Source organism: Rhea pennata, chromosome 6 (assembly GCF_028389875.1).
Source record: "Rhea pennata isolate bPtePen1 chromosome 6, bPtePen1.pri, whole genome shotgun sequence".
In the NCBI taxonomy this organism is placed as follows: domain Eukaryota; kingdom Metazoa; phylum Chordata; class Aves; order Rheiformes; family Rheidae; genus Rhea; species Rhea pennata.
In genome coordinates this window covers 37,217,230-37,231,142 of record NC_084668.1, presented here as the reverse complement: position 1 = coordinate 37,231,142, position 13,913 = coordinate 37,217,230, and the positions used below count along the sequence as shown (strand labels likewise).

At 41.9% G+C, this 13,913-nt stretch overlaps 1 protein-coding gene across 3 annotated transcripts in view; it reads right to left on the bottom strand.

Moving 5' to 3' along the window:
• The window catches only part of UNC80 (unc-80 homolog, NALCN channel complex subunit), a 134,680-nt gene extending 121,004 nt beyond the window's left edge, over window positions 1-13,676 (bottom strand). For all 3 annotated transcript variants that reach the window (XM_062578655.1, XM_062578654.1, XM_062578656.1), the window contains exons 1-5: window positions 13,585-13,676; window positions 12,206-12,254; window positions 5,808-5,964; window positions 4,600-4,898; window positions 1,429-1,552 (exon numbers count right to left, since the gene is read on the bottom strand). In XM_062578655.1, the coding sequence (XP_062434639.1) occupies window positions 1,429-1,552; window positions 4,600-4,898; window positions 5,808-5,964; window positions 12,206-12,254; window positions 13,585-13,676 (721 nt within the window). The remainder of the gene's footprint in view (window positions 1-1,428; window positions 1,553-4,599; window positions 4,899-5,807; window positions 5,965-12,205; window positions 12,255-13,584) is intronic.
• Window positions 13,677-13,913: the final 237 nt, after the last annotated feature.

The window sequence follows — 13,913 nt, the reverse complement described above, 5'->3', positions numbered from 1 at the left end:
CTTTTAGAGATCTGCCTCCTCCTTTTCTCCTATACATTCATCTCCTTTTCTAGTCCACATCTCACAGACTGTATTGTGAATTCCAGTGTGAACAACTTCTGCATCATGAATGTCATACTGAAAGTCTTATCAGTGATACCATAGAAAAACAAGGACATTGCAGGGACTAGAATCATAATTCCTGAAATTCTGCCACATAGCAAGGTATTCAGATGCAACTTATCAAACTCTCTCCAAACAAAACATTGTAAAGCTTCTGAAGTAAAGTTTTTTGCATTTCTGGTTTGAAGGAAAAATTTAAGTAAATTAACCTTTTTCGTCCCAAACTGAGACAACAATGCTAAGATACTAGGCTCTCCCATGGCATAAAGCAGCTCATTCCATATTCTATTACAGTTCTGTATAAAATATTCTGCTATGTTTTAAAAACATTTTCAGTTTCAGACTTTATTTCTGAAGTTTTACTTCTCATCACATCCCAGACCCACAGAAAAAATTCCAATGGTTCAAGAAAATTTAGGACTAATTGCTTCTGTTAGTTCCAGCACTGAAATCCTATTCTTATTTCCAGAGGGTGAAGCCTACTGGAGAAAGGTAGGCCTACATGTCAAAGACTATTTCAAAGCAGTTGGAAAACTTCAGTCTTTCTAGTTCTGGATTGTCCCAAAGGCTAGCAAAATAAATGGTGGTATCCAAAATACCTTGTCACAACAAAAAAATCTGATTTGGCTAACTAGTGAAATACTGAGAATGAGCAATGCCACAGTGATACACCCAGCGCACTTACAATTCACTAACTTGTAGGAACCATGCAAAATTATTGTGTAATATAACAGCAAAGAAGATTTTATGGGAGAACTAGACAGGACACAAAGGCTTGGGAAGCCTATGGATCCTACTCCAATCTTGCTACAGCTGACATACAAATGAGGAGGAACCCCTTCCAGTATGCAAAAGCAAATCCACACCCTAAGTCATCAATCTCAGGGCCTTTCGAAATTACCTTGTTTAATTTCATAATTCTAATTTAGGTAGGAAGAGAACCTATACTGTTTCCTGTGTGTTCTTCACTGTTAATAGGTCCATTGCCAGTTTAGATAAGCCTTTCCCACCAGTATTAGACTGGGGCTAGATACAGCTTCTACCTTTCTTAGCACCTAAGGAACAGATAGCAAACAGAGACAAGGTCAACAGGAAGTGACTCTACTAAAGAGCAAAGGATTTCTCTCCCATCTTTTATTTAAATATTGTGCAAATGTTGATTGACTCAGGCAAAATAGCCTTAAACTACCACCTGAAGGTTTAACCAGTTCCTGCAATATTAGCATAGTCCTCATATACGACGGCTACACAACACACAGCAGCATCAGCCAAGGGAGAGAGATCCCAGTTCTCAATACCTGCATTACTACCATAGTAGTCACAGACCTGTAATGATGTTCCTGATTGGTTTAACCAGGGCGTTGAAGGCAGAAACTTCAGGCTGCCTGTGTTCCCACATAGGCTGCCAAATAACAAGGCCGCTAGCCAACCGAAATGTCAGGTCAGATTCCTACAAAAACATACAGAGGTTGTATCATACCAGCCCAGACAAAAGACTATTGTTTCCAGTTTGAAAGGACTGTCTTTCTGAGGCACAGACCTTACAAGATACAAGTAATATTGATTGCTTTACTATTGTCCTTGTAGGCTAACTCAGTGGCCACAAACACTACTCAGATAAGTATAGCTATTAAAAAAAACAATATGAAAATCTCTATAGAAAGCTATGCAAGAAGCTTTTTTTCTTTTTGGTGAAACTGCCACTGTAGTTAATAAACCTTGTTTTTCCCAGGACCTTAAGCTACCAGAGAAAAGGCTACTTCTATGCAAAAATCTCATTATCCTTTCTGGCCATATATAATAATTCTATATGTAGTATTCAACCTCAACTTAACCTTAGCAAGCAAAAGTCTGAGACCCAAACTTCTTACCCAAAGAGAGCAAGAACACTAAAATATTGGTTAAAAGTTGAGGAAACACAAAACATGCTACAAATTAATATGGAATACCAGTATACAATACTGCTGTTATTAACGGTAACACTATTGCTACTCGAGAAATGTCAGTTGGTACTAGACTTGTGCCATCATCATTTTATACATGCGAATAGCGAAAAATCACATAAATTAGCACACAGGTGAACCTTAGCAGGATTAATGTACAGGTATGCACTTACTTGAACAAACCTACCAGATCTACATTAGGAATCATTGGTGTTTGTAGCTCAACTGCCCCCCACAAGCCATCACAAACACTGTTAATGGCACAGTTCTGACAGCATAATTATAGCTACACCAGCTTCTTCTGTTGGCACAGCTTCATAAGCCTCAGTGGTTCAAGTCTGCGGTGCAGACAGAGGTAAAGGAACAGTACGACTTGATGGCTTGCAGCTTCCCAGGCCTTCTATTCTCTTTTTTTTTAAAAAAAAAAATCTCCTCTCATTAGAAGGGGCTCATAGAGCTTGTCCCCTCCTAAGCTTTGTCACAAACTGAGCTTATTGTTTTTTTAATTATTATTTTTACTCAGGAGAACCTCACAATATTTTTGGAAATAGTTGCAGTAACGTAAATGTTGCAATTTTGCTCTGTATTGATAGCTTTTGGTGGCACACCAACACTTTTCACTACAGTTACGTATTACAGGATTACATGCCATCTCCCCCTCCTCAGACCCTCCGAACACCTATGTTAAAGAACATGTTACTAAATACGCAAATCCTCAGAAGTCAGAAAACCCCAGCATTCAAGGCTGCCTGTACAAACATTTGTTGTCATCTTTGAGCACATCCATTATTTTAGTTATCTGATCAGATAGTATTCTTCCACAGAGACCTTTGTCTCCCCGAAACGCAGAAGAGACAACTGACAGTGAACTAAGTTATACGCCTCACTTACCTCATCTTTTTTGAGCCTTGCTTTCATGACAGAAGGGGCCCATTTTCATGTTTTTTTCCAGTGTTCATCACTGCAGTATCTCAAAGATTCATGGATATTTTCCACATTTTTTCAAGGTGAAACTGAAATACTGTTATTAACCTAATTCTGAAAATGGGAAACTAACCCTCAGAAGGACTAATATAAAAAACTGGGAACCCAATCTTGGATAGTCATGGCCTGCCTCCAATTTCATTTCATTCATTCAAAGCGCAGCCCAACTCAACATTTCATCCCGTCATATCCCAGCAGTTCAAATAGCTTACAGAGAAACTGGGAAACTAGTAAACATGTATGAAATGCTTGGGCTAAATGAACTGAGTAACACTGCACAGGAACTCAATAGTAAAAGCAGGGGAAGAATCTAGCTTTCTAAACCAACTTTCACCTGTCCTAGCTGAAAGACTATGCGTTCTCTACTGTACTTTATCTCCTTCAACTGTTGCAGCACACAAAGCAGGGTTAGCACAGACATCCTGCATCACTGCCTCTGCTTCATCCCCAGAGAAAGATGGAACACTTATGTCAGCTATTAATAAAGCTATTGGTAAACAAAGGGAAAAATACTGTTTCTTACTGGATAATATTTCTCTTTCCTAGACTGATTTTACTCTAACTGCCTTTGTACACCTGCGCAAACAAACAGAAAGGGACCATTACAGTGTGAAAAATGGGTGGGCAACTAACAGGGCACAACTCTGGTTGCCTTGCTCCTAGTAACATACTTATACCAAATCATGCTCTGCTGTGCAAGTATTCTCCTGCCAGCGTAGCCAATTATAATGTCTCTTTTAGGAGCTGATCATACTTTTAGAGAGGTTTGACAGAGGCAGAGGGAAGCTATTCAAAGTGTTTTTTCTTTTCTTTTCCAGACTTCTCCTGAGCACCTACTTTCCAGGGCCAGTTTCTCTTCTGAGGCCTAGCTGAAAATGCAAAGGCTGAAAGGCAGCAGTCCTCCAGAGATGCTGAAGACAGGAGGCAGGAGTCAGAGCATGCAGAAAACATCTCATTACACAGCTCTGCAAAGCTGATGCACTCAGCATAAAACGAAGAGAGGGACTTTGGCAGACAGGAAGCCTGCAGCCTGCTTCCAACTTCAGAACAAAAGAATTCTTAATTACCTCTGCCACTGCCATGCTTATACCACTATCACACATTCCTGGTAATTAGCATCAAGATGATTAGTAATGACAACAACAACAAACCTCACTGGCAGCTCCATGGTGGAAATCCTGAAAAGCTAGCAAGGCACTTCTGAGCAATGTCTGAAAAACCACTGGAGCAAGCTAAAGCTCACAGTCCTTTCTGCAGGTCTCAGGCTCCCAAAGTCTTCACAAGAGCCACAGACCTTTGACATTCCTAAGGGATGAAAAATGTTTCACTTCAGATATTTTGCCTTTGTGTCTGCCTAATGCTGTGACAATTGCTCATGTCACTGGAATTATTCCTTATGGCAGTGGTATTGTCCCAATGTACTAAAGCATCTGCAGTTTTAGCCCAAGGAATGCTGTACACTGAATTACCTGGTCAGTTACAGGACCTAAAACAACCATAAGACCAGAATCATTCTCTTTAACTTCCCAGACATGTCTTCGCACAACTACCTTATCAGTGTTCCACTTACTTTAATCCTGTGGACTAGAGGAGCAAAGAGAAATACAAAAAGCTCCACTGTGGCCATGGAGTTCTGGAAGAATCTCCTTCTGTTATTCTCTTCATCATCATTCGTGGTGCTGTGCTGGGGATGTCCTGGTGATCCCTGGTTTTCAATCTGGTGGATAAAGCCACTACTGCTTCCTCCCCAGCTGGAACCTCTATCTCCTCCAAACCGGTCATTGCTACAGTCCTGAGGGGCCTCCAGCAGCATCCAGTGAAGAGTGTGAAGAAGCTTCGTCTCAGCTACTCCAAGCTTATCTTGATGTCCTGGATGGAAAAAGACAACACAGTATCTCACAAGTTTTCCACTCGTGGTACTGCTTAGAATTTCAGAGCCACATAGAAAACTAAGCAGCCATCCAACTTCCTGGTGCAATCCTGAAAACTAAAGTTCTACCACTAAAAGTATTAGCATTCTGTTAAGTTGTATTCAAAAACTCCTGATTTAAGTCTCCATTCACTTCACAGCACTTACAGTTCAATCCCTGAAGTGTCAGTTGCATGGCAACTGCATGCACAGACATACAGTGGTCTTAAAAGATGGTGGCTTGAAAATCTTATCTGTTTGACCCTACTGAACAAAAACAAAATGCAAGTGAGCACTGCAAGCTGCCAGAACCATGTCCTGTTAACATTACCTACTAGTGTGCCTCACAATGCAAACTTCTGTTGAAATCAGTAATCAGTAAAAGACTTGTAAAGCATGTTGGATTTAGACCTGGACCTATCCCAGCTGACTGACTGGCTTTTCTGCTGAGGATCATAATTGAAAAATCAACTACTTTATTCTGGGAGAGAGAATAAAAAAAAGTTATTAAAAGTACCTGCTGCAATTGGACACTGCACCATGTCTTGAAGGAAATACACATTCTTGTTAGGTGGCAAGGCCTATGCTAAAGCTAGTTCTAGTAAATTTAGAAAATAACTAGCAAAACATTATTGGACTAATTTGACTGTTAAGCTCATAACTTCTAAGGCTAGTAGAGGTCCATTAACTTCACTGAGGAAGCTCCCCCAGTTTACCTGCTATAAATGAGAACAGATCAAGAGATGTAGCCCACAGCATGAACTAACATATAATTTAGAATTTGTTGTGTGGCACCCTGAGAATCAGTCTGTGATGCTTTGACTGTTAATTTCAACAACAGGGAAAATCAAACTCAAATGAGCACTAACCTAGCTTGTTTCGGTTGGAGAGCAACGTCGCAGTGCAGTGCAGCACATGTGGGAGCGCAGCTTGGACTAGTTCCCAGCGAGAAATGCTCTGGATGGCTTCGGAGAGAGCTGGAGAAAGGCCGTGCAGCTTGTTTTCTACTAAAACTCTTTCGAAAGACTTCAAGGAGCAAAAAAGAAAAAAGACACCATATATATATTCCTGCACATGCCTTCTAGGACACGCGACATGTTGCATTAAAAACTCATAATCTGTATGCTTTCATTATATCATTCTTTAGGGTCAGTCTTTTGTCCTGAAAGACAAAGACTGTCACTAAAGCTCAGACATATGAATGTACTTGACCAAGAAATAAATGGGTCACTCAATATATTTTTCTCTAATAAAAAGAATTAAAGCAGGCATTACATGCATATAAATAAGTACCGAGATCAAGCCAGACCTGCAGTTGTGCTGGCTATTAATCTGAAACACCATAAATCCTGTTGGAAGTCACAGGAGCTAATTCAAGTCTTCATTTGTGGACCCGAGTTCTCAATACATTCCTTCCCCCCTCCCCCCCACCCGACACACATAGACACACACATATATATGCACATACTCTATTCTCTTTCAGTTAAGTGTAACATAAAGGGCAACCCATTAAAAAGGCACAGGTGCCTTAGGAAACGTTTTCACGCCCTGCCACAAAAAATAATCAGCGCACAAGATCTGTCGGTGAGCCATGAAGTAGTAGTTTTGTGAACACTTAAAAGAGCTGATGGCTGTACTGGATTCGTTATTTTTGCCTCGAGCAACACAAAACAGACTGCCTTTGAAATCCCCAAGGAAGTTCTTTACTGCTAGTTGCTCCAACTGTTTTGATAAGTGCTTCCTCTGACCAGGTGCAAAGATCTCATTATAGGTCACAAAAGCAGTTACACTCCTATACTGAGGTTCCTAAAGCTAAGAAACATATTACTGATACTGCATGTTCTTGCCATTCTCTAGATTAGCCTCCTGGCACTCCACTCATTCACAAATTGTTTCACCAATTTCATTAGACTTAGGGCAAACAAGTAACTGTAGGCATTTGTGACCTAGTGGATGCTTCAAATACCCTCACCTCAGATTCATAAAGCTTATCCTTCAACACTAATCATAAGAATTTTTTTCCTGTGAAAAGGAGCATGGCACTGATCAAATTAGTCATAATCAGAAAGTAAGAAAGCAAGAAGGGCAGCAATCATCATCTAGTCCTCTTAAATGACCATCCACTCCAACACATGGAGTACCGACCAGTCACATATTCTCCTGCATATCCAAGCAGTTTTGCACATTTGTTCTTTCAAGTCACAGCCACATCCACCGGTGTAGACAGATATGAGCCTCTCTACTGAGAGGCAGGATTTGGTAAGTCAAACATAGTGCTGCACTAATGTAGCTTTACTGCACCCCTGGAACAGCTGGCTCTGCTCTGGTCAGCTTGGAGGCAGACAAACATGCATTTGTCTGTATTTACAGGCTAAGACAGAACCTCCCCAGAAGCAACAGGCAAAGACAATAAGGGAAGTAGAAACTGGCCGTACTGAGTGTGCCTATAGAGACCAAGCTTGCAGCAATGTAAATTGAACCTGAGGAGGTATCAATGAGAAGTGTGAGATCTGCCAGTAAATACAACTCCGTGGAAAGTCACACTCCCCACCCAGCAGAAAACCCCAGTTTCATGCCAGAAAACTCAATCAAGTTTCTTTACGGAGCAATGGCTGAAACCAGGGGGCATTAACTATAACATGTGGACAAAAAGGCTGACTTCACTGAGGTTGGTCAAAAATAACAGGACATGGATTAGGTTGCAGTAATGTATGCTTCTCGGCACCAGGAAGGAAAGCATCAGATCACAGAAAGGAAAAGCCAAATCACTGTTATGGTCAGAGATCTGTTGGGAACCACCCTGAGTGACAGAAGACATTGTCACTGTGGCTTTCCATTAAAGGTTATATTTTCCAGTACCTCAATGGCATTAGAGAACAAGTCCTCAAGGAGCTTCTGGAAACTGTGGCTTACACTCTGAATATTTCAGAAATTCAAGAGGATTACTTATTTTAAAAATTAAGCTTGTATTCATCCAATATTTCAGGTTTCTGAGCCACATGCAGCTTTTCCTATGGGGCTAGCCACCAGATTCCTCTGTTCACTTCTGGCTTGAGTAGGAAGCTGGGTTAATTTCTTTAGCCCAGTTAGACTCTGGAGCAGCATCTGTGATCACAAGCATCTGAGATAGAAGGGCTGTAGCTTGCCAGAAAAATCTTAAGACAGATTCTATGTATGGAAACCACTGAGCGCCTCTGTACACTAGAGGCACTAGTTGGTACAAAATTGCTGTTATGTATGTACCTATCAGCATGGGACCTGGTTAAAAGTCAGTCCCAATACTGATAATGACTACCACAAGCAGCCCAACAGCAACATTCAGTTCTTCAGATAAGTGTTCTCATGGGATTCGCCTCAAGTTCTCCACAGAGATTCAGCTCCCAGCAGTCTCTGCCTAGGCCAGACATTCAGGATGCAGGGCTACAGGTTATCATTTGCTCCTCTAGAGAATCTTTTCTGGTCTGGACTGGCTCTATTCTTTCAGATATGTACAGAGAATATACAGACATTAAGGTGAAAGACCCAATTTCCACCTTGCATGACCAAAGCAACTACTGCTACAGCTGAGGGGTGTTACATGCTCCAGTGAAGTGACTAAGATTGTCTGAAGTAAGCTTCCTGTAAGTCAGTCAGAAAAGTGATATTGTACTGATAAGAATAGGTCTGAAGCTGCAGTCTCAGAGTTGCCACTTGGCTAAGAAAACAAGTCACCTACCTGCAGCAGGTTAGTCAACGACTGCAGCACCCCACGTGCCAAAGGAGGCTAAGGACCATCAGCCAAGATAACAAAGAGGAAAGCCTCCTGCCTTGGCTGGAGAAAGGCCTGTCCCGACAGCAGTGCTGCCCTTGCTCATGGCAGGTGGGTAGGTGGGTTTGTGTGTACACATACATGTGTGTGCAGCTGCACAGCTCCCTCCAAGTTATTTATACTAGCATTTCTTTCTGTGAGCCTGATGATGTCATCTGGCACTTCATCAGTACTTGATGTACAGGGAATAGCAATCAGTCTTGTCTGGCAGCATTCCCACTGCTGCTGCTATTTTACCCTCCTCTCAATTGAGAGCTAAAGGGGCTGTCAAATACCTCGTGACCAGGGTCAGCCTGTACGTCACTTGCCTGCTGGAGAGGAAAGAGGTAGCTTAAACCTAGATAAGCCAGATAGAAGGAAAGAGCAGCTTCTAGTCTGTCTTTGCCATGGATCTCCTATACAGGTTTGCTCAAGTCATACGATATTTTTCTGCTTTAAACCCAGGGAAGATGTACCTGCTACAGATGGCACTAGGAAGCACGAGGGTCAGCCAGGCCCCTGAATGCCCACTAGACAGTTAAGACTCTGGGAAGCTTTAAATTTGCAGGTTTCTCCAAAAAGCATCTGGGTTCTTCTATGCCCAATACAATCAGTGTATAAGTTAAAAACATACCCTTGAGTCCTTCCCTCCACCTTATCAAAAGGATTAGCTTTGTCTACCACTCATACACTTCTGAACATGAATCAAATCTGTAAGTGATATACTTTAGAAGATTCATATGTTAAAAGCAGAAGACCTTCAGAACAGGGGAAAAGGAAGAAGGGAAAACTATACAGAGACTCAAGAGCATTCAGATAGAGCAAGAAAATGGGGAAGGGAAGGGAGAAGATTATTAACTTCTAGTATAAGGCCTATATTCATGGATCAATTTAAGCCAGCGCAGCAGTTCAGGTTAAGGAAAACAAAGCGAGAGGGATAGGTTTTAAATATTAAAAATTATAAAGCATACAGCGATACCTCTGCATTCTACCCCCCCACACACAAACACAATCTTGTCACGTTAAATAAAGCTCAGACAACCAATGCAATCTGCTGTAACAGACCAGACCCTATACCTACTGAATCTAGGCCTCATGCTTTTGCTTTCTCAACGAGCAATATTAGCACATTCTACTGCAGCAGGTTTAGAGGTAAGAAACAACAGAATACTGCACAATGTTGCTGTATGCATTGTCAGACAATTAACAGCCTATAAACATGCCTAAAATCATTTTGGTCAAACTTCTCAAAAGGACAGACCACAACATGTGAAGTGTTTTTAGGTATGTTAGTCAATACAGTGATGTCAGATAATCAGCTTGATGCTTCAGGAAACAAGCTGACTACATGTCAAGTTCCATAAACTTTGTGTCGCCCACATGCACAGCACTGATACTCCAGAGGATAATATGGAAGGAGTTGATGCGGGCAGGCATTCCTGTGCCGTGGATGGGAGTAATGGGTGAACAGAAGAAAATGGCAGATATAACAGCTCAGGCTGCATCCCATCAATTACTCAAAATTAAGCTCCACCTTTGGAGGTTTTGTATCATAGTTAATGATTGTGTTAAGAACTGGAGAAGGATCAAGTTCTCTTTCAACCAAGCGAAAAGTGCACTGGATTTTCATGCAAATTAGTTACGGTTGCATCAAAATCCCGTGTTTATATCTGCAAGACCTATACATAACTGACAAGAGCCTTTAGCAATTCCAAATCTTTTCCAGATGTGGAAACAGTCTGTGTTTGTTGTAAACAATTCTGATTAAGGAAATAAGGAGAAAGGAGAAGAGGTAAACACTAAGTGCCCCTCCTCCTTTAGGCATTAGGGTTTCTACCACAGCATGACACCGCAGCCCTTAGGTCACAAAGTTGGGACTAGTTTTAAATAAAAACTCTGAGCTCATCAGTGCCAAAGCTGCCAGACCTCAAAACTGCAAGTGAGGCTTTGGGCAAAGCCTACAGAATGTAAATATGCAGCTGTAACTCCGCTGGCACAGAGGCAGCTGGGTAATCCAAGGCAACCAGCTGAAGGACGGAAGGAAGCCTCCAAGCCTTAGACGCAGGTGTTGCTGCACTGTCCTGGTACTAGCTGTAGGCCCGCCCAGCACCAGCAGTCCCCTTCTTCCCAAAGGTTTTAAAGCTCCTTTTCCTTCACCTAAAGGAAGTGATTTATGTTGTTTTTGTACTTTTTACGCCTTGAAAATTCTGATACGTGCTTATAAGAGAAAGGTGCCTTTAGACTCACGCTGTGGAGATAGAGCAAGAGCTGTTGCCAATACAGCATAGCATTAAGCCCAAGAATATCACAGATTCACAGGTTGCTGCATCAAGGCGAACCCATGCAGAGGGCAGCTCTGTCCCTCTATCCAACAGTAACCTGATCTCACAGGTGGGACCACAGCCTCAGAACACTGGTATGAGGAGGCACAGGCCCTGCACGTTCCCGAGGCTCCTGGAAGGGTATGAGGCAACAAGCTCCATTTTGTATCCCTTGTACAGCCAGGAGCTGTCAACAGTATAACCAGCAATCATGTTCTGAGCTCCACACGGCAAAACTGCAATGCGTTTTGCCCATCAACACACTGAGACAGCAGGCTTCTATCTGTATTTGCCATCTAGCAATAACACTAAAAAATTTAGACCTTTCTTAGAAGAAGATTAGTCAGTAGTGGTTAGGGCTTCTCCAGCTTAACATCTTATGAAAAATGAGCCAGAAAATTGCTGCAGAGAGACCTAGCTACTTTCAACTATTAAGATACATGTCCAGACTGCATTTTTCCAGTCTGTCAAGTTCGGCTGCAATTACTTAATGTACTTTAAGTCACCCAAAGATCAGCAACAGTTCAAGGAATTTTAAGGTTTCCTAGATATCCATGTAATTCAAATTTACTCAATGTCCTCCGTTTCTGCCCCTTTAGAGACTCAATTTTGAGATTTTATTCTGAACACAGTTAGAAATAAAGATTTATTAATAACCTGCATAATAACCTCTCCTTGATTATGCTGTTAAGATAAGGTATCCTCTGTTTTCTGACAGATGGGGTATTTTTCTCTTGCACAATAAGAAAAAAAAATATATAGTTTAAAGCCTATTGTTGGAAACTCTTATATTTTCAGTCTCGAATTCTGAAAAGCTCCATTAGTCACAGACTAAAGCCACATTCATCTCATCTGAAATTAAGTATACACACAACGGACTGCAAGTCTAGACCCAAGTTGCCTTAGCTCACTCTGCCAGTTGAATCACTAATATTCAAGGCTACATTTTTGTTGTGTCTAGAGATGTATATAATATCCAGATTCTCTAGATGGGGAAAGGTTCCCAATCCTTCACATGATAAAAGTAATAAATCAAACTGAATGGACTAAATCTACTTCTCATGTAAGCTGCGAAGCCTGCTGATCGGCCATCACAGTTAGATAAAATTGCACAGAATGTTACTTATTAGTATGAGTTGAAAGACAAATAGGCACCTACCACACAGGAAGCTTCATACTGTTTCCCCAATTTAGGTCTTAAAAATGCACTGAAAGAAAAAAAAAATCAAAAATGTTAGAGATCTAGCATTTAAAGTATGAATTTTGTTCAGTTATGTTGGGGATTTTTTTTCCACATGTCACATGGCTGGAAGATAGCTGAAACTCCAAGAAAAGACAGATATTATGCCAAAATAAGTCAGACACCTGTTGATGGCATCTGGCAAAATACCATTACCTTTTCTGGAAGACAGAAGTACCCACACTACTATGCCAAGAGACAGTTTATCTATGGGGAACAGGACATTTCTTGAAAGTAGATTAAATCCTCCATTAGACAGTTTTCAGCCATTTTACTTCAGTGATAGATTTCTCACAGCACTGCATTTAAAATGTGTTAAATATCACTGAACTTCATAGCTTTGCATTTAAAACATGTTAAATAATGCTGAACTTCGTCTTGCCTGTATTTTGAGCTAGGGATCCATTTATCGGTTGTGTATTAAGTGTTTTCCTCTACAACTGCTGGTCTGGAAGGTTTGTGATGAAATGCAGGCCTGTACCCTGTAGCTATGGAACGCCCACCTCTGCTATCATTCCCCTCCAAAGAAAAATCAGAAAATAATAGCAGCAATTAATCAGGTCACCATTTTACAGGATTTTCCTTGGAGGTCACAGAAACTTGTCAGAATAAAGGGATTTTGCAACTGAGGCCTTAATTAAAACCACAACCTTAAAACCACAACTTCAAACCTTCTAATCTCTCCCCCCCCCCCCCACAATCCTGCAATGTTTCAGTCTAGAATTCTCTCAAGACAAGAGACAGCCAGGATTTGGAAGGCACATAAAGCCCAACCATACATTCAGCCTGCCCCTCACACATCATTACTCTCCAATCCAATGAAATAGGGTGAAGTGTTGACGTATCTGTTTGCATGCTGACCTCTCAAAGCATAGATTACACTTCCAGAACTGTTGCAAATACAGATAAAAGTAAAGCTGCAAGTATGGTGTGGCACTGTCTAACATTGTTTCTGGTGCCAGAACTCCAACTGATTTAAATCTTATTAGAAGTGGGAGAGGGAGGGCAGGAAAGAGGGGAGAGGTGCATAGAAACAAAAATGCATGGGTGTTTTAAAATCAACAAGAAACTGTCTGGGTCTGCCTCTGGGTTAAGTGATCTTTAGTGTACCCCCCCCCAATACACACAAATTGTTCTCTCTGCACTCAGTATAGAGCAGCTTATTTCATACCTTCATGTTACAGCTGCAACAGCCACTTCCTCCCCCCGCACTGGGCAGCGGCTGGCCAGCCCTCCCTCCCCACTTCCACTGCCCTGTTGCAGCTGCATCCTAAGCACCCAGGGCTTGCTGCTCTCACCTGGTTTGCCTCCATAGGAAGGTCTGGATGGGCAGAGGGATGCCACGGCCACTCTCCTGCTCCTGGCCCTCTGAGCTTTTCCTTTTCACCATGTTGCTGATGACAGCTGCAGCTGTGAGCCAGTCTTAGCAGAGATACCAGCTGGGATCCCTCATAGCTGCCTCTTTGCTCTCTGTAACTCTTCACCCGCTTCCCTCCGCCCTCTGCAGTCCACCTCCTCCCTCCCCCCCCCCCTTGCACCTCCTTTAGCTTTGCTGGTGCAAAATGGCTGCAGAAGGCAGGGAGGAAATTAGGGGGAGCGAAGATGTCCGCGTCCCTCTGCTTCCTCC